At 41.9% G+C, this 21,953-nt stretch overlaps 1 protein-coding gene across 1 annotated transcript in view; it reads left to right on the plus strand.

Moving 5' to 3' along the window:
- Window positions 1–21,953, plus strand: part of clmpa (CXADR like membrane protein a) — a 40,952-nt gene that overhangs the window by 15,245 nt on the left and 3,754 nt on the right. Inside the window, exons 4-5 of the mRNA XM_078265445.1 lie at window positions 16,510–16,677; window positions 21,494–21,616. Of these exons, the coding sequence (XP_078121571.1) occupies window positions 16,510–16,677; window positions 21,494–21,616 (291 nt within the window). The remainder of the gene's footprint in view (window positions 1–16,509; window positions 16,678–21,493; window positions 21,617–21,953) is intronic.

Genomic DNA, 21,953 nt, shown 5'->3' on the forward strand with positions numbered 1-21,953 from the left:
AGGTGATCTAAGTAAGAGGTAGAGATTTTAAATGTTCCAGATAACGTATTATGGGGCCCCAGATATCTTCAAATTTATCAGGCGAACCACGTCCAATTTAACCTTCTCAAGGCTGAGCAATAGCATGCGATCTTTGATCCATAGAGCACCTGTGGGTGGGAGTGGTGACTGGTGATTTAATAGTCTTCTTCTTCTTGCAAGAAGCGACGCAAAGGCAACAATGTTTTTTACTCTTTTCCCAGCTAACTAATGATCAGGCATAACTCCAAAAAGAGCTACTTCAGCGCACGGTGCCAAGTTTAAGTTTAGTGAGGTAGAAATACTTTTAAAAATGGTATTCCAGTACCAGTTCCAGCAAGCGATGGCAAGACCAGAACATGTGTGTTATATTTGCTGGAGATCTGTGACACCTGTTGCAAGCATCTGTGATGGTCGGATAGATTTTAGAAAGTTTGGCATTTGTGCAATAGATCCAGTGGAACACTTTGAATTGTATGAGTCCAAGCCGAGCACAGGACGTGGTGTCATTCACTCTCTTAAAAGCTTTCTGCCAGACTTCTTCAGAGATTGTATTATTTAGATCCTTTTCCCAGTCTTCCTTGATCTTAACAAGGGGGGATCTTGCCGTAGTAAGCAGTAGCTTATAGATCTGAGAAATAAGGCCCTTCAAATTCCTGGGTGTTCTTAAAATAAGATCAACAACTGAATTAGGGAGGAGTGTTGGGAAAAGAGGGATGATGTAATTTACTAAAGTGACGAATCGGAACAGGTGAGAGTTTGGAAGGTTAAATTTATTAGAGAGGTCGCTAAAGCTGGCAAAATATTGTTTATATATAGGTCTTTTAATCTGGTCAGACCCAATTCTTGCCATTTAGAGAAGGTGACGTCTATATTAGAAGGTATGAAAAGATGATTGCGTATGGGACAATGTTTTGAAAGCTCATTGAGTCGAAAAAAATACCTAAATTGTGACCATATTTTCAGGGTCGATATTACAATCGGATTAGAAGAGAATTTAGTAGGTCTTATAGGTAGGTTATATGATACCAAAGCCGAAAGTGAGGTGGCAGGGGTTAGGCAAGATTTATCTTCAACTTGGCACCAAATCAGGTTGGGTTCTTGGACCCAAAAAATATATTTTTTTATATTGGCTGCCCAATAATAATATCTCATATTAGGTAAGGTAAAGCCACCCTCCGTTTTGTGATGCTGGAAAAATTCTTTCCGGATTCTGGGAGTCTCATTATTCCAGATGAATGAGGAGATAATTTTCCTATTTTAAGAAAAAATTATTTAGGTAAGAGAACCGGGAGACATTGAAAGAGATATAAGAATCGAGGTAGGACATTCATTTTAATACAGTTTATCCGCCCTACAATTGACAAGTAGATATTGTTCCACTTTTTCAAGTCAGCTTTAAGTTTATCAACCAGAGGTACGAAGTTATGTTTAATAGGTCTGGTTGATTTGAGCAGATGTTAATACCCAAATATTTGAAGCTGCATTTCTACATTGGAAATGGAAGGTTGGTAACACTTTACAATAAGGTACACAAAAAAATAGGTAGTTAATGATTAGTTACTGTTTTTTAAAAGGGTAGTTACTGTTTTTCAGAAGGGTAGTTACCCTTTTTCAGAAAACAGTAACTACCCTTCTGAAAAACAGTAACTACCCTTCTGAAAAACAGTAACTACCCTTCTGAAAAAGGGTAACTACCCTTTCAAAACCTTTTTTTTTTTTTCAGGAATCCGAAGGGCTAAATTATTTATCGGGAAGCATTCACTTTTCGTAAAATTCAAACTATAACCAGAGAAAGATCCAAACAACTCAATAGTTTGAGGAATGGTGTGTAATGGGCCAGATATAAACAATAATAAATCATCCGCGTATAAAGAGAGTCTGTGTTCTGATCCCAATCTGTGGACAGCTTGGAAGAAGGATGCATTATTGATTGCTAGAGATAAAGGTTCTATTGCTACAACAAACAATAAAGGGCTTAAAGGGCATCCTTGACGGGTACCTCTACCGAGTTTAAAAAGCTGGGATCTCATTCCATTAGTGAGTACTGAAGCCATAGATGAAGAGTATAAGAGATAAATCCAAGAGACAAACTTAGTACCAAAACCAAATTATTTAAGAACCTGAAACAAATACTCCCATTCCACCCTATCAAAGGCTTTCTCTGCATCTAAGGAAACTACCAGTTCCGGTGTCTCCACAGATACAGGAGAAAGTACTATGTTGAGAAGGCGGCGTATATTAGAGAAGGCGTGTCGATTTTTAACGAAGCCTGTTTGGTCAGAAGAGATAATATTAGGTAAAATCAGCTCGAGGCGCAAAGCTAAAGCCTTAGCCAACATTTTGTAGTCTACGTTCAGGAGTGAAATAGGCCGATATGAGGTACATTCCGAAACGTCTTTTCCTGGTTTTAATATAAGGGTGATAGAGGCCTCAGTGAGCGTTTGTGGCAAGGACCCCCGGCTCAGGGATTCGTTAAACATATCTAAAAGAAGGGGGGCTAATTGTTCAGCAAATTTCTTATAGAATTCGATTGGGTATCCATCTGGTCCAGGGGCCTTACCACTTTGAATTGAGTTCGCAATTTTGCTTAATTGTATTGGTTGTTCTGTTTTCCTCAACTGAGTGGCACTTATTCTGGGAAACTCCAAATTATTTAACAATCTCATCATGTCAGATTTGTCTGCAGGGAACTGTGAGTTATACAAATTGGAATAAAACCTTTTAAAAGTGTCATTTATAATATTTGGGAGTACTGTGACCTCGCCCGAATTTGTTTTAATATGTTGGGACTTGCCGAGATTCAATTCAATTCAATTCAATTTTATTTATAGTGTAAAATCATAACAGGAATTATCTCTGGACACTTTACAGATAGAGTAGGTCTAGACCACACTCTATAATTTACAAGGACCCAACTATTCCAGTGATTCCCCCAAGAGCATGCATAAATGCGTAAGTGCGACAGTGGCAAGGAAAAACTCCCTTTTAGGAAGAAACCTCGGACAGACCCAGGCTCTTGGTAGGCGGTGTCTGACGGTGCTGGTTGGGGGTATGATGAACAATGGCAATAATAGTCACAATAAAGACAATGACTAGAAGTAGTAGTTATAATAGTTCATGGTGTCGTAGAGCACAGCAGGACGTAACAGGGTTAGGGTTAGGGTTAAGGCAGGGCATTGGCCGGACATAGCAAGTCGAAGCCGGGCATTGCAGAGCGTAGCAGGGTGTAATAGGGCACAGCAGGGCATAGGGCAGGACCACGGCAACAGCTGCCACCATGATGTAGGTGCCATCATGATCCAAGGAAACATGCTGGGCGGAAAAAGAACATAAGGACTGCGGGGAATAAGCTCCCCGGAGCTAGGTTAGTAACAAGCATTTCTACGACATGAATACACACATAATTACTTCCTTACTCCCTAAGTATACGTAAGCTTTCTATGGGGAGAAGCAGAGATAGGGTGGGGGTGCACCATGACTGTGGCTACACACCCACCCCCGCTGGTCTAGGCTAACGCTGCAACTCCTCATACCTCCTCAAATAGACTATTCCTATGTAAAAAGTCACATAACTTATTAGCGCCTACTTTCTCAAGGATCTTGGAGAGAAAGGGAAGGTTAGAGGTCTATAGTTGGCTAAGACCTCAGGGTCGAGGGTGGGTTTTTTCAGAAGCGGTTTTATCACAGCTACTTTAAATGACTGCGGTACATAACCTGTTAATAAAGACATATTGATCATATCTAGTAATGAAGTGTTAACCACAGGTAACGCCTCTTTAAGTAGCCTCGTTGGGATGGGGTCTAAGAGACAGGTAGATGGCTTTGCTGAAGAGACCTTTAGCATTAATTGTTGAAGGTCTATAGGAAGAAAGCGGTCTAAGTATATGTCAGGTCCTGTCGTTCTTTCTAGCACTCCTGCATTCAGAGGTGAACCGTTAGAAGTTGAGGGCAAAAGGTAATGAATTCCATCCCTGATTGTTATAATTTTATCATTAAAGAAACTCATGAAGTCGTCACTACTAAGAGCTAGGGGAATAGATGGCTCAGTAGATCTGTCAGCCTGGCTACAGTGCTGAAAAGAACCCTTGGGCTGTTCTTATTTTCTTCTATTAGTGATGAGTAATAGTCTGATCTGGCATTTCTGAGCGCCCTCCTATAATTTTTCAGACTGTCTTGCCAATCTAAACGAGATTCTTACAATTTGGTGGAACACTATTTACTTTCAAGTTTTCGTGAGATTTGTTTTAATTTGCGAGTTATACCAATTCAATTCAATTAAATTTTATTTATAGTGTCAAATCATAACAGGAATTATCTCAAGGCACTTTACAGATAGAGTAGGTCTAGACCACACTCTATAATTTACAAGGACCCAACAATTCCAGTGATTCCCCCAAGAGCATGCATGAATGCGTAAGTGCGACAGTGGCAAGGAAAAACTCCCTTTTAGGAAGAAACCTCGGACAGACCCAGGCTCTTGGTAGGCTGTGTCTGACGGTGCCGGTTGGGTGTATGATGAACAATGGCAATAATAGTCACAATAAAGATATTGTAATAGTTATAATAGTTCATGGTGTCGTAGAGCATAGCAGGGCGTAACAGGGCGTGGCAGGGCGTTGGCCAGACATAGCAAGTCGAAGCCGGGCATTGCAGTGCGTAGCAGGGTGTAATAGGGCACAGCAGGGCGTAGGGCAGGACCACGGCGACAGCTGCCACCATGATGTAGGTGCCATCACGATCCAAGATGATGATGCTGGGCGGAAAAAGAACATAAGGACTCCGGGGAATAAGCTCCCTGGAGCTATGTTAGTAACAAGCATTTCTGTGACACGAATACACACAGATGGAAAGAGAGAGGAGAGAGAAGCTCAGTGTGTCCAAAGACGTACCCCGGTAGTCTAGAACTATAACTGCATAACTAAGAGCTGCAGGGAAGGGGAGATAGGGAGGCTGTGAATCCGTGATTGTGGCTACACACCTTCCCCCGCCGGTTTAGGCTAACGCTGCGACTCATTACTCCCTAAGTATATGTAAGCTTTCTATGGGGAGAAGCAGAGATAGGGTGGGGGTGCGCCATGACTGTGGCTACACACCAACCCCCGCTGGTCTAGGCGAACGCTGCAACTCCTCATACCCTAACTATAATCTTTATCGAAGAGGAGAGTTTTAAGTTTACTCTTAAAAGTGGTGATGGTGTCTGCCCCCAGAACCCAGACTGGGAGCTGGTTCCACAGGAGTGGAGCCTGGTAGCTAAATGGTCTGGCTCCCATTCTACTTTTAGAGACTCTAGGAACCACAAGTAACTCTGCATTCTGGGAGCGCAGTGCTCTAGTGAGACAATAAGGTACTATGAGCTCTTCAAGATATGATGGTGCTTGACCATTTAGAGCTTTGTAGGTCAGAAGGAGGATTTTAAATTCAATCCTGGATTTTACAGGAAGCCAATGCAGAGAAGCTAATACAGGAGAAATATGATCCCTTTTCTTTTTTTTAGTTTTTTCTAGTTTTTGTCAGAACACGCGCTGCAGCATTCTGGATCAGCTGGAGAGTCTTAAGAGTTTTGAGCTTCCTGATAATAGGGAATTACAATAGTCCAGCCTGGAAGTAACTAATGCAGGGACTAGTTTTTCAGCATCATTTTGAGACAGGATGTTCCTAATTTTGGCAATGTTACAAAGATGAAAAAAGGCTGTTCTAGAGGTTTGTTTTAAGTGGGTGTCAAAGGATATATCCTGATCAAAAATAACTCCTAGATTTCTGACAGTAATGCTGGAGGCCATGACAATGCCATCTAGAGTAATTATATCTTGGGATAATGATGTTCGGAGGAGGCACAGCACAATAACTTCAGTTTTGTTTGAGTTTAACATCAGGAAATTGTAGGTCATCCATGATTTGATATCTCTAATGCATACTTGAAGTTTAGCTAACTGACTGGTTTCGTCTGGCTTGATTGATAAGTATAATTGGGTATCATCCGCATAACAGTGAAAGTTAATTGAGTGTTTCCTAATAATATTGCCTAGAGGAAGCATATACAAGGAGAAAAGAATTGGTCCAAGCACTGAGCCTTGAGGAACGCCATGGCTAACTTTAGCGTACTTGGAGGATTTATCGTTGATATTGAAAAATTGAGATCGATCAGAGAAATAGGACTTAAACCAGCTTAGTGCGATTCCTTTAATGCCAACTAAATGTTCCAGTCTCTGTAAAAGGATGGTATGGTAAATAGTGTCGAATGCAGCACTAAGATCTAATAAGACAAGTATGGAGACAAGTCCTTTGTCAGCAGCAATTAGAAGGTCGTTAGTAATTTTCACCAGTGCCGTCTCTGTGCTATGATGCTTTCTAAATCCTGACTGAAAGTCCTAAAATAGACTATTCCTATGTAAAAAGTCACATAACTGATTAGCGACTACTTTCTCAAGGATCTTGGAGAGAAAGGGAAGGTTAGATATAGGTCTATAGTTGGCTAAGACCTATGATCGTGGGTGGGTTTTTGTCAGAAGAGGTTTTATCACAGCTACTTTAAATGACTGCGGTACATAACCTGTTAATAAAGACATATTGATCATATCTAGTAATGAAGTGTTAACCACAGATCACTAGAACCACTATCAATGATGAGTAATAGTCTGATCTGGCATTTCTGAGGGCCTTCCTATAAGTTTTCATACTGTCTTGCCAAACTAAACGAGATTCTTCCAATTTGGAGGAACGCCATTTACTTTCAAGTTTTCGTGAGATTTGTTTTAATTTGCGAGTTTGGGAGTTATACCAAGGTGCTAGTTTCCTTTGCTTCATCATCTTCTTTTTGAGGGGCACAACAGAATCTAAAGTCGTCCGTAGGCAGGCCGTAGCACCGTCTACAAAATTATCAATTTGGGAGGGACTAAAGTTAACATAAAGGTCCTCTGTTATATTAAAGCACGACATTGAGTTAAATGCTGTTTAGCTATAGCACTGTCAGATAGGCATCTAGTATAGAAGGTTTTATTTAATTTCGTATAGTCGGGTAATAAGAATTCGAAAGTTAATTAAAAAATGGTCTGATAATAAGGAATTCTGTGGAAATACTATTAAATCTTCAATTTTGATGCCATATGACAGCACAAGGTCGAGTGTGTGGTTAAAACAGTGCGTGGCCTTATGCACACTCTGACTGAAACAAATTGAATCTGTTTAGGATTGATTAACAGGTTTGAGTCAAATGTGGCTGCAACTCCCCCTCCTCGGCCTGAGCCTCTAGGAATTTGAGTATTAATATGACTGGGAGGAGTGGCTTCATTTAGACTAACATATTCTTCATGTCCCAGCCATGTTTCAGTAAGACAGAATAGATCAATTTGATTATCTGATATCAAATTGTTTACCAATATTGCTTTAGAAGACAGCGATCTAATATTTAATAGTCCACATTTGATTCTCCTATTCTGTTCTATCTTTGCAGTGGTTGTTTTAATTCCAATTAGGTTGTTAAGTATAGCACCTCGTTGGTTTACATTTGATTTTACCGATCTCAGTTGGGGGACAGACACTGTAGTTATGGGATTATGAATGGATGGCTGCTCCAAAGGAAGCACAGAGGAGCGTGTAGCGCTGTACCTGTGATTACTGATATTATTGATTCTTACTGGAATGATATAGCTGGTCTGTGGGTTAGCAGAGTTATTTGTAAAGGAGTAAGAGCTTATGGGAGAGTGAGACTAGGAAGTGCGCTTGTGCGTGTGTTTACGGGGTGCAAACAGTCAATCAAAGGTCTTGGTCTGCACGGCTTGCCGCAGATTCTCACATAGCATCTGGCTGCCGCGTCTATTGGGATGAATCCCGTCCCTGCTGAACAGGGAGCCACGTTCCCAAAACAGATTAAAATTGTCAATAAAACCTATCTTGTGGTCACCTATCAGGTGTTGAGGATGAGTAGTCTGCTAAAAAGGCATACTCCGCGACCTCGAGATGAAAGTGGGCCCGAAATAAAAAATCTTCTTCCCAGTGCTTTTTAAAGCTTCAATGAGAGTACCAAAGTCTTTCTTTTTGCGCTCACTCTGCTGATAGGACATGTTGTTAAGTCCACAATGGACCACGATGCGTTTAACAGAGGTCGGGAGTGAGGGTATCAGGTCCATAGCTTTAGCCAGGATGTCTGCAACTTTGGCGCCAGGAAAGCAGTGTGTGACAGCATTAAAAAAAAACTTATATCCCGGGTGATGGAGTCACCAATAGTTATTGTGGTTGGGGTGAAGAGCGGACGAGGAAGGGGGGGCGTGAATGGCCAGTGGCAGGAACAAAACAGCCAGTATCGGTTTCAGATGGACAAGGAAAAGAAGAGGAATATTGCTTACCATTCGGTGGGGGAGATTGTTTTTGAGGAACGTTGTCATTTGGCCGGTTCAGGCAAGGGAGGCCATCGGACCGTCTGACTACCGCATCCCTCAGAAGTTTTCGCCGCGAGGCAGCGGTCCTCTCCCATGACGACAGCTGGTCAGTCGGCTTTGAAGCGGGGCGAACCTGGGTAACCACATCGGCCGTTACCGGGGGAACATTTGGCATCGACAGGGCATCGAAGCGACTGGAGAGGCTGAGGGCAGGAGGGCAGTATCCTGGAAAGCCGCCGAGAGAGTTGTGATTTGGAGCGATTGATTTTGAGCAACGTCCAGGTAGGTTGTTAACAAGGCATCTTTGGTTTTTAAGCCCTCTGAGAGCCGACAAACTTCTTCCCTAAGGGCAGAAATTTCTTTGTTTGCATTTTCAAGCAACGAGGAAATCCTGTGGGGAAATGGGGACTTGCCAGGTGTGGAGGTAGCCATGGAGCTGGCGTTAGCCTCAGATGCAGAATTCTGTTTAATTTGATGTGCCAAAAGTCGGCCAGCTTTTTCCCCATGTTCATAGTAAGCTCCATGTGATCTTAAAGGGGTGATAGAATGCAAAACCGATTTGACCTTGTCATAGTTGAATAACAACAGTTCGGTGGGTAAATAGGACATACATAGAAGCTCAAAATCCCATTGATACCCCTTTACTATGCAAATCTCACATTTTGAAACTGCCGCTGAAAACGGGCGAATCTCAACAAAGCTGGAAGTTGACGTCAGCATCCCAACTCCTAGTCTTTGTCACGCCCCAACATTTGCATAGGCTACACCACTGACCTGAGGTCAGCTTAGTTTTCTGAATCTAGCTAGGTCATGCAGATCTCCAGAGGTCCGCTATTTAATTACTAAATTCACTTCTGAGATTTTTTTAAGCGAGAAATCAACTATGTAGAGGTCAAATATGGGCTGTTTTACGAAAATTGATGGCTAATTGCAAATTTTGTCTGACTGTGTGTCGGGAGTTCAGCAGCCGGTGCTGCCTGTGTTGCTGCCTCACCACCCGGCCCGCCTTCCTTCACAGACCCCGGCCTGCTGTGAGGTAGATGGAGCTCCGTCACGGCTGGCAGCCCACGGTACTCCATACCCGCGCAAAGTCACCGTTTTTTGGGTTAATGGACTACCAAACACCGCTGCCCTGACAGAGCTCCAGGGTCTGCAGCTCCCCTCTTCCTGCTAAATGGCCGGTGTGTGTGAGTGAGAGCGTGGTCAGCGAGTTTGTTACGCCAGCAATCTCTTACCACAGGTTCCAGTTAATCTTATAATGGATATGTGTGTTGAGTTATTTAAACAAACGATCGGGGAAATAAACGCCTCTTGTCCGCGTGTCTCATTGATAAAGCCAGCGGCTGGATGGAGCTCTATCAATGAGAGCTAGCTAGCCTCCTCTTAGACCTCTGAAACGATACCCCTAATGTTCACAAAAATGCATTAAATTGAAATTGGACACCATTGTTAGCTTTATAAGACCTTGGGGTAGATGTTATATAAGTGGCGTGACGAAATTCAAACTGTAAATATACTAGTTATGCCGAAATTGAAGCTAACTAGCCACGATCTGTACACATAGCTAGGACAGCAGGGACAGTAGCAGCTAGCTAGCTAGCTAACGAAACTCCTAATGTTCACAAAAATGCATTAAATTGAAATTGGACACTATTGTTAGCTTTATAAGACCTTGGGGTAGGTGTTATATAAGTGGCGTGACGAAATTGAAACTATAAATATACTCTAGTTACTCTCAGCTGGCAGCCAGCCAGCTCCGCGGAGCCCCGAGCCCCGGTAGTCCAGTAACCAACAAACGGTGACTTTCATTGGGTATGGAGGTTGCCGTTTTCTCGTCAGACTGTGTGGAGCTCCTAAAGTCCGACACGTCTTACCAAATTTGAAATTAGCCATCAATTTTTGTAAAACGGCCCATATTTGAGTTTTATATAGTTGATTTCTCGAATAAAAAAGTCTCAGAAGTGAATTTAATAACAAAATAGTAGACAAACAATGTATAACTTTGCAGTGTCTGAAATATGAGACCTGCTGTCTAGTCTACAATGGATGTGTATGTGGGTCGCTCAAACCAATCAGCGCGCAGCTCATCTAAATATTCATGAGCATAATATATTTGGAAGAAAAGTTCTTGTTCCAAATAGAGCCATATTCACAGGGTAGTTAAGGACCCATAAAATAGCATTTGAGCAATATTCAGCCAAACCAATGTTACATACCCTATTAGGAGACCTTAAGGAACAGTGTGAAATACCCCATAAAATCATTCTATCATCCATTTAATAATAATCTTTCAGTTTCTTCTGTTGAAAGAATGTTATATTGCATCTGAAGGTTCAATTTATTTTTATATAACTCAGAAGATTGTGATGTTGAATGTTCTTCATCTAATTTGGAAATGTCCTCAATAAGCTGTTCTTGTTTCTGCTTCCTTATTTCCTGCGTCTTGAGCAGAAAGATATAATTTCCCCTCAGATAACAACTTTCAGCGTTTCCCAAAGAGGGGAAGGTGACATATCATTAGAATTATTAGTAGAAAGAAAGTCTGTAATCACTCTGGGAATCATATCACAAAAAGTTTTAAGAGTATGGGGTTCAGTTTCCACGGAGGGCGTGCGTTATTTAGGAGTGTAAAGGAGAGGTTGAGAAATAGGGGAGCATGGTCCGAGATAACTATAGCCGAATAATCCACATTCTTAATTGATGGGAGAAAGAACTTATCTAAATAAAAATAATCAATCCTTGAATAAGTTTTATGGACATGAGAGAAGAAAGACAAATTTTTAGTAGTGGGGTACATGAAGCGCCACGGGTCAATACATCCAATTTGGTCCATAAACGTTAGAATTGCTTTGGCCATTTTGGAGGGAGGAGTTTGTTTAGGATGAGATTTGTCTAATAATGGTTATATAGCACAGTTAAGATCTCCACCCAGAATTAAGTGGTAGGAGTTCAGATCAGGCAGGAAAGAGATGATTTTGTGTATAAAGGCTTTGTCGTCCCAGTTTGGAGCATATACATTGGCAAGACAAACTGGAGTGTTGCTAAGAGACCCAGAAACAATGATAAAACGTCCTTGGGGGACGGAGACTATATGTGTCGGGGTGAACTGTAGTTTATGTATTAAAATAGCTGTCCCTCTAGCTTTACCATTGAATTTTGAATGAAATATTTGGCTTCTCCACGACTTCTTTAGACAACAATGATCTTTGATAGAAAAGTGCGTTTCTTGTAAAAAGGCAATTTCTGTCTTAAGGTGTTTCAGGTGAGAAAAAACGCCTCTCTTCACTGGGCCGTTAATCCCCTTAACATTCCAAGATATAAACCTTAAACCGTTCCCCATCATGCATGTCTCATTTGTTGTTTTATTCATACTCTATATACATCATGGTGCTATGGGTAAATGAGTGTGTGGACATCATTAACATAAATTACCAAGGATAAACTGAGTTGAAAAGATGGACCTAATACTTAAATTCCCCACCCAAAACATGTTTAGAACATACAACAAGAATATAGAACTGAACATTATCCTAAGCTTGTTTCTTGAGGTGAAACTAGCAGCAGGACCTTACAATCTTGGTCACTCCGGTATGAGGTTCCTCTTCTAAGTATCTAAGGTGGAACTTTGGGCTCCTAAATCTCAGGTAATTAACTTTCTCAAAAATGATTTATTTCCTCTTCTGTCTCCCCCCAAAGTTGGTCTGCAACCATACTAATTGCACCCACAAAGAATACAAAAAAATAAAAAATAAAATAAAAAACTATGGATAAGTTACAAAAGACCCAGGTCACATGCTAGGTAACATATTGTTGATAATGTATTAAAACAAAATGGAGTGTCAAGGTTAAAAGTAAAATGATCCATGATATAATAGGTTATTCATAATAAAAAGTTGGATCAATATCAAAGAGGGAGGGAGGAAAAAAGTAAAAGAAACGAAAAAGGGAAATAAACATAGAAAGTCGGTGGATCATGACTGGTGTAAAACTACCGCATTACTTGTTAAGACATCATGGCGATCTTGTTGTTGTAAAAGTCCATGGCCTTCTGAAGGGAGTCAAAGTGGAAGGCATCTTGTTGAAAGGAGACCTTCAGACCTGCAGGTACAGGGTGCTCTTGACGGCGTTAAACGCTCTTCTTTTTGCCAGTGCATTACTCAGGTTTGGATATATTCTGACCGTGGAGCCATTGTATTTGAGTTTGTGCTGTCGGACCCATTTAATGGCCTTTTCTCTGTCCTGGAAACGGAGAAAGCGAACCACGAACCTCTTGGAGCCGTCTCCTGGTCTGGGACCGAGAGAGCGTTGAGCCCGTTCCAGTTCCAGAAGGTTTTCAAAGACATCGGGGCCTATTACTTCTAGCAGCAGGTCAGACATGAATTAGCATGGGTCTTGACCATTCTCGCTCCCTTCTAGAATGCCGAGGACACGTAGGTTAGATCTCCTGGATCGGTTTTCCAAGTCTTCAACTCGATCCAAAAGCACCTTGTTTTGTGACTGTAAAGTCTGGACGGCATTTTCCATCCTAGTAAAACTTTCAAAGTTTTCACCAGCGAGAGTTTCTATTTTGAGGAGTCGGCTGTTAAAAGATGACACTTCTTCTCCCAGAGATTCAACGGAAGCTTTTAATGCTTCGGTTGACTGTTGGATCAAGCTAGCGATGTCTTTCTTAAAGCTAACACGTTGTTTTTCAAGCAAGGATTCTAGGTCACCTTTGGTTATCAGGTCGTTGTCGCTCTCGGCAGTAGGAGGAGGAGCCGTAGCAGCTAGCTTCGAAGATACAGTAGCTCGAGTTGTCGTTGTCGAATATTTGTTTGAGCAGCTCATTTTACTGTTGTCTTCTGCTTTTAATTGTTAGGTTGAGCCTGACGTTGGTTGACAAAGGGTAAAGTTACTTTAAATAGAAAGTTTTAAGGGGTATATGAACAGTTAGACCGGAGCCCGTAGTCCATGCGACCACTTTCTACATTGCCAAACCGGAAGTCCCCCGCTTTTGCTTTCTGTCCCGACGTCTGGGAGTAGCTGCAGCAATTCCAGTTTGCTAGCACCGATTTTGCATTTTTTTTTCTCCTATCGACAGTACTCTGATATATATATATATATATATATAGCGATCAAGATTCAGGTAAAAATCAGCCGGAATTCTCCTTTAAATGTAGTGGCGCACACTGTGCTATTCTGATTCAGACCAAATATTTCACCTGTGGCGTTATCCTCCACTTGTAAAAGACACTCACTACACATTTCATTCAGAAAGTTAGAGTGCAGAGTTGGTGCAGCAACACGCTTGAAAATCAGTTGGAAGACCACTTCCTCGATCAGATGACTCTCATTGATCACACAATCTGTTGGTATTAAATCTGCAAAGAATAAGGGCACATCTCTAATGCATGCACTTCCTTTACTATCCAACACATCATTGGAATAAACAAACCCCAACAGGATGTGCTACCCCTTTTTAAATTATTTATTGCTCCCTCTTCCAATCTACTGAGGCCACTTTATTTCCCAGAGGCAGCTGGACTTTCACACATTAAGCATCAAGTCAGTTCTTACGGCAGTGCAATTTCACTTAGCAGTACATCCTGTTTATCTATTTTAGATGTCATAAAGCATAAAAGGTATTTGAATTAAGTTCAGCAGCCTCTGCAGTGCTTTAGATAAAGTCTGCTTTCTATTTATTAGACATGATTCAGACTGCAGCTACAATTGCAGTAAATGCTGTCAGTCACATTACCATCAGGCTAATTTGAGCAGCCAATAAAATCCCTATGCTGATTGAATGTAGGAAATGCTGGTGGGGGTTTTCATGTCCATGAGAAAATGCAGTGTAGTGCATTGAAGGCCATGGCCCGGCCCAGCCCCAGCCCTGGTGCGAGATGCTCAGACTAGGGTTGGGTACCGACACCCGGTGCTAATATGGCACTGGTGCCAAAACAACCGGTATCTACCGGACCGAATAGCAACGCAGATTCCGGTGCCTCACTTCAGTGCCACTTAAATGGCTGCGCTTCTCTCTGATGCTCTGAAACAGATGTTAGAGGCAACAGAAACATCGCTGCATGGGACGCTAGTTAACTCTAATAACACGTTACACTTGGCAGCAGGTAACGTTAACCTACCGTGAGCTAGTAGCTGGCTTAAACACGGTTAAAATGCTGACAGCTAAACGTAAAAATGAGTAAAGTGTGTCTGTATTTCACTGCAGAGGATTCCAACACTGGGACATTCAACAGTCTGCTGCTGCCGTTGTCGGAAAAACAACACAGACGGTGTGTTTACTTGAAACTGGTAGCTTATGCCTCATGGTGCATTCAAAGTTATTGGAAAATACCCTTTTCAGGCCAAGCCTCTTTTTTACCTATGTTTTAAAATGTTTGGAGAATTCTTTTTTTTGTTAAATTAATGTTTTTGTTGTTCAAAGGGACAACCAAGCGGCCAGCAATAAACCAAACAACAATACAGTAATGTGAGCTATTTACATTAAGCTAAACACTGCATTTTGATTTGCAGACCCTCTAAATCTATATCTGGCATTATTGAACAGTTCTTTGAACTCCTCTCTATCATAAACCATAACTATGATAAAGGTCTGATTATAGAAGGTTTTAATATACATGTTTTATATAAATACGTTTTCCAGAAAGTCCTTTATCCTTAGAGCTTTTAAACATTGTTGAGTCTTTTGATTTAACTAGAACTGTCACAGGGCCAAAATAATCCATCCAAGTATACCTGCACCCACATCCTAGAGCACATTGCACCCTTTAAGAATAGAAAACCTCTAAACCCTCTGTTTTCCAGCCATGGATACATATACATGCCCTAAAGAGAGACTGTTGTAGGACAGAGCGGAAGTGGAAGGCTTCTAAACTAACAGTGCATTTTGACATTTAATACATTTTTATGAGGCAGTGGTTATAAATGCTAGAGCTCTGTATTTTCCGGATCCTATCGTAAAGAGCGCACTCAACTCCGGGGTTTTGAACAGTGAAATAAACCGTGTTACAGAGGCTCCAGCCAGTGTCAGTATGGACTCCTCCCCTGAGAAATGTCTTTCTCAGACTTTTTAACCTTCTTTGTCAACAAGGTCTCTAGCATCAGAATGCACATTCCCCCTCCTGCACAGGGCACAGCAAGTTCTTTTAAAACTACAGCCATCTTTGAGTCCTTTGACACTACATCAGTCATGGATTGGCCATCAGGAGTACCAGGAGATTTCCCGGTGGGCCAGTCTATTTGTGTGGGCTAAATATTTTTTTTTTTTTTGATCGGCCTATAGAGATAAGAGAGGTCACATGATTGGCCCACTTGTGTGTCTTTCATGTGAACAATGACCAATCACATCCCACTATGGCCCACTTCCATCCTACCATAGAGAGAGAGCGCATTTAAGTCCTGCCCCCACCGGCGGTGAAAATAACGACAAAGTGCCGGTAGCTAGCTAAAATACACAAGATTTAAGCATGTCAAACGATTATTTTAGCACCCTTGTCTACCAGAGAGGACAAGTTAGCTGTTAGTAAGCTAATGTTAGTTATGTATTAGCAGGCTAAGGCACTTGCAAACATAGTACTATAGCTTTCTGATTTATCCACATTCCACTATAACACAAGCGTTAGCTACATACTGTGTACAAAATGCAGCTTTAGTTTAACTTACAGACTTGTCACTTGTTTACTATACAAGACATCTTGATGACAGCCATGCTCCGCCCTCAACCTTTAGCCATCTAACCATCAGGAGCCAGGCAGCCTTTTTGACTCAGTGAGTACATTATCATACTCTCTTACTTACCACTCAGCTAAGTGAGAGTATTAGTGGCTGGTATGCAGGGTTCAGCATTAACTTTTTGTCCACCAGCTAAATGGTTAGTGAATGTTAAAATTTTACTTTTTTTTGGCTGTTGAGTCAAGCAAATCTACCTGCCACTTACATATTTTACCAGCATTTGGCTGGTAAATGGTGCTAATGTTTAACCCTGCTGGTACATGTGTTGAAGGGGAGTGCAAGGATGGTTTATGTCCGGCTGATTGTGGTGGGCTGGTCTAGGTCTCAAAAGCCCACTTCATGTGGATGTGGATATTATCATTATCTGATTGTCTTTTTGCAGTAAAGCCATCCAAGCCGCGGTGCTGGATGGAGGGCAAACTGTTGGAGGGTGGTGATGTTAAGATGAGCTGCAAGTCTGCTGATGGCTCTGATCCCATCCACTACAAATGGGAGAGGCTACTGGACAAGGGCAAGTATGCTGGCAAGCTGCCTCCACTGGCCCTGATAGGTAAGTCTACTCACTTTGATGCCAATACAAAGTTTAAAATTTAAAAAATCAATACAAACAAGCTCCTAAAGCAAAAAATAAAATAGACACTATGCACACAGCTTTGTAGCAGTGATTTATCGGCTCGAAATACTCAAATGCTTGTTTTAAAACGTATCTTTTATCTGGATGAAAGATTTTAGAAATCAGACTTTTAGAAACAATCTGAGCTGCAGCTGAACTCGTGGCACTCCAAACTGCACCAGTTAAACAATGACTTTTAACAAGAAACACTTTAATTTGTAATGTTTTTACTGGTTTTGCTCAAGAGATTGCCTGCCTCAGAACTCTGATCTCTGAGAACATTTCGGCTCATGGCTGAAGCCGTTTTTAACTAATCTTGGTCGTGTATTGTACACTTGAGTGACTCAGTCTACAAATTAAAATAACCTACAAACATGATGGCTGTGTGTGAGTATTTCCTTCCTACCTTATCAAAGCTGAAGGAAAGCATCACTGATCTGCAGGCAGACCTCAAAGAGAAGGACAAGATGATCCTGGATTTTCCCCTAGGCTAAACACATTACATTACCGATATCCTCTGGCTATGATAACCGGAACATGTCCATGAATAATGATAAAACTCTGACATGGACCTGATCCGTCCACACAGAAACTCCAGCGCCTGGGACAGCCTCAACTCAACCTAAGGCCTGGTGGTTTCTCCAGGCTGCAAAGCCCGAAACATTAGCGACCTCCACACTCTGTCTGGGCCCAGCGGAGTCACGGCGTCTCATCAACGGGGATGGAGTGAAGACTCCGGTGAGCTCGACTCCACCTAAACCGGATCAGGAGCCCTGGTCAATGGTCCACAAAGGCAAAGGAGTTAGTCTGTCTCCTTCTCCTCCATCTAAACACCTGCAACTGGCAATCAGGTATGACATCTTGAGCCTGCAGGAATTTCCTCCTTTGGGTCCCACTCTTCACCATCCTCCATGCCTCCGACCAACCGTGGCAACTGGCTGACCAAGAGCCAAGATTCCCAGCCTGGTTCCCTTCGACCGTCTGCATCGGGAGCAACTGATGTAAAGCGACAAGTGGAATCTCCACACCAGGCTCCATCTTGGAGCCACCGCAGGGGTTCAAATGTGCCCGCCTTCGGTGCTGGTCATCGCATCCTCTATGGTCAGGCATGTGGTGGTACGTGATGGTCACCCTATCTGCCAGCCAGGTGCTCACGTAAAGGATTTTGCATCCTCCGCCCCCAGCTGATTGCCCAGCACAGCTCTGCCTCTACTGTCGTTATTGAGGCAGGTGTGAACGACCTCAAAAATTAAAAGTCAGAGTTTCTCAAGAAAGATTTTGTCCACCTGGTACACAGTCTGCCGAACACCGGAAAGTGAGTAATTATTTACTTTAGAAGCAATATCAAGGCGTCTGTCTTAGTTTGTGTTAGAAGTCAAAGGATCTCTCAACCACGTTGAAGCTGAAGGGTGGTAAGGATCCTGGATGTCTTCACTATCCTATTCAGCTTTTTTTTTTTCATAGGCCTTGCACCTCCCAAACCAGGAAGTGATGCCATAGGTCAGTATGCTTTCAATGGGGCCCCTGTATAAGGTGGTAAGGTGAACTGTGGGGAGACCTGCTTTTCTGAGTCTCCGGAGGGGGTGGAGCCGCTGCTGTGCTCTTTTGATGACTGCTGTAGTGTTGGTCGTTGAGGTCAGGTTGTCTGCCAGGTGAACTCCCATGAACTTCACGCTGCTTACCCTCTCCACAACAGCACCGTCAGTGTGCAGCGGTGCATGATGGGGTTTGCCAGCCCTCCCGAAATTAATTACAATCTCGTTTGTCTTGTCCACGTTGAGGGTGAGGTTATGAGACCGGCACCTCCACCTCTATCCTGTATGCTGATTCATTATCACTTATGTGACCCACCACTGTTGTGTCATCAGCGAACCTGATGATGCAATTGTTGCTGAGTCTGGCAGTGCAGTCAGGTTGAGCAGACTCAACTGTATGGGGCTCAGGACGCCTTGGGGTGAGTTGGTGCTCACTATGATGGTTCTTGACATACAGCTGCCCACCTTGACAGTCTGCTGCCGCTGCATCAGAAAGTTAAGGACCCAGTTGCAGGTGCCAGTATCCACCTTCAACAGCTTCAGCTTTTCCACCAGCTGCTGTGGGATGATTGTGTTAATAGCTGAGCTGAAATCTATGAAGAGGATCCTGGCGTAGGTGTTCTTCTGCTCTTGGTGTGACAGCGCAATGTGGAGTGTAGTGGAGACTGCGTCCTCTGTGGACCGTTAGGTTCTATAAGTAAAATGTGGTGGGTCCATGTTGGCAGGGAGACAGTTTTTGACATGCTGCAAGACCAGCCACTCAAAACACTTCATTATTATGGGTGTTAGAGCAACAGGACAAAAGTCATTGAGACAGGCTGGGTTGGACTTCTTCAGGACGGGAACAGTGGTGGCACTTTTGAGGCAGTTGGGAACTACTGCCTGTCTGAGTGAGATGTCAAAGATGTCTGCAAAAACATCTTTCAGTTGCTCTGCACAGTTCTTTAAAACACATCCAGGGATGTTGTCCACCCCTGCAGCTTTGCATGGGTTGATGCTGGCGAAGGCCTTCTTCACTCCTGCTATGGACAGCTGGAGTTACTGGTCGCTGGATGATGGCAGGAGTGCTTGCGTCTGAGTAGGGTTTTTAGTCTTAAAACGTGCATATAAATCATTTAGTTCATCTGGCAGAGAGGGATCTCTTTGTTTAGTAAGGTAAGAACAGATATTGATTTGGTAAATATGGATGATGCTCAAAGATTTAGATGGCTGTTCACATGTGAAACATATTTCTAAATCCACAGGGGGTGATGGTATGGAACTCCTGCCACAAGCGACGTGTGTAGTGGCTGTTTAGTTTTTGAGCAAACTTTCTACTAAAGTCTCTTTGCTTTCCTGATCCCCTGGGACAGATAGCTCTGTGCCAGTTTATATAGGGAAGGGGGGCTGCTTTTATATGAGTCTTTGATGTTTGTGTACACCAGGTCCAGTGTGTTCTTTCCCCTGGTTGCAAAATTCAAATGCTGGCAGAAATTAGGCAGAACAAATTTGAGACTAGTTGAAATCCCCAGCTGCCATGAAGAAAGCGTCAGGATGCTGCCTCTGCTGCTCACTGATGTTGTTGTAGAGTTCTGTCATGGCTTCCTTCACGTCTGCGCTCAGTGGTAGATAGACAGCTGTTATGAAGACTACCGTGGGCTCCCTCTGCAAGTAGAAGGGTCACCATTTCACATTCATTAGCTCTATGTGGGGTGAGCAGTGAGTGGAAACCACCACAGCAGCCTGGCACCACGGACTGTTGATGTCATATATAGGGGGGATAACATATGGAAATGAAATGATTTTAACCGGAGTAAAAATACTGGTATAATCCCAAAAGTATGGAAAGCAGCACGTTATGCCACTTCACAAAGGTGGAGATAAGTCTGTCATAAATAACTATCAACCTATTTCCAAACTGCCCTGCCTCTCAAAGATCTTTGAATAGTAAATGCCCAACTCAAACTTTATTTAAATACACATTCCATTCTGAGTCCATATCAATCTGGTTTTAGAAAAGAACACAGCACAATCTCTGCTGCCACGCTTGTCATAAATGATATCACATCTGCTGTAGATAATAAGATGCATTGTGCTGCTGTTTTCATTGATCTCTCTAAAGCTTTTGATAATGTTGATCACTCTGTACTCTCTAACAGACTTTCAGATAACACATTAAGATGGTTTAGAAATGATATCTCAGACAGAAAACAGTGCATTAAGGGTAGGTAATGTTTAATCTGAGTTCTTTCCAGTTACCAAGGGCATTCCTCAAGGTTCCATTTTAGGTCCAATATTATTTACCATTTATATAAATTAGTACATTAATTAATACATGCAACTTTCATTTTTATGCTGATGATACAGTTTTATACAGTTCAGCAATTGATAATTTACAACTCACATTTACACCCTACAATATGCACTGTTTGATCTTAAACAAAGTACATGGTATTCTCCAGAGCCAACGATATTGACAGAAATCTTCAAATCTGCACTCTAAATGGAACACCTATTGAAGACGTTTTTCACTACAAATACTTGGGCATTTCGATTGATGACAAGTTTACCTTTAAAAGCCATATAAGGTTCAGCTAGGTTTTCTGTGCAGAAACAGGTCTTGTTTCCCATTTTTTTGTAGGAAACGGATCGTAGAAGCAAACTTTCTCTCTGTTTTAGATTATTGAGATATTATTTATAGGCATGCCCCCATCTCTAAGCTCAAATTTCTAGATTCTGTTCACCAATCAGCCCTTAGATATATAACTGGGGACCCATATGGCATTCATCGTTGTGTTCTATATCAGAAGGTAGGATGGCCCTCCCTCTCTATTTATCTATAAGGGATTTATTTGAATGAAAAAAATGTATACATTTATTCCATTTTTCTACCTGTCTTGATATTTAAATCTTTACTTATTTTCATTTGATTGTATTTCTGTTTGATATTTCACTTTGTACTCAGGTCTCACTTGCAAATGAGATCTTGATCTCAATGTGATTTCCTGATTAAATAAATTATATATTTCCACTCTTTGACTTTATTGCTTTTTCGTTGACTTTGGCTTTCGCTGTTATGAACTAGACAGAGGTTCTGTCTTCTACTATTCTTCTGTATGTTCACAATTACTTTGTTATTTCTGTTAACTCAACAGTACAAACATGTAATGTATTTTAAACCACAAATTGAGACAAGAATCCACTCCTATGTCCAGTTTTCTCTGTGTTGGTACTATCAGATTTGAAAAACCCAGAGATTGTGACGTTAAGGAACTTGACCAAGGACAGCACTGGAGTCTACAAATGCTCAGCCAGCAACGATGTGGGAGAACAGAGCTGTACCGTGGAGGTCAAGATACACTGTGAGTGGAAAACCGTTGATGAACACTGAAGTGCCACAAAATGTGTGACTTTTGGTTCAGAAGTGAGGGGTATGTGTAGGATTTACCCCTTTCTGGTCTACATATCCCTGCCTAGAGCTGCTGAATTATTTTTTATCAAATGTACATTTCATTCAAACAATACAGAAACTAAGTAAAACTCACCAAAATTGTTTTAATGAAGTCTCTTCACTGTTCCAACAATCAGCAACTCTATTTTTAGTTGAATAAATCCTTCATTTACAGTAATATGTGAAAAATATGCCAGGTCTGCATGCCGCTTTTCATGTAATCATCTGGACAGAATGTCAGTCTTCTT

The sequence above is a fragment of the Sander vitreus genome, chromosome 13 (genome assembly GCF_031162955.1).
Source record: "Sander vitreus isolate 19-12246 chromosome 13, sanVit1, whole genome shotgun sequence".
In the NCBI taxonomy this organism is placed as follows: Eukaryota; Metazoa; Chordata; class Actinopteri; order Perciformes; family Percidae; genus Sander; species Sander vitreus.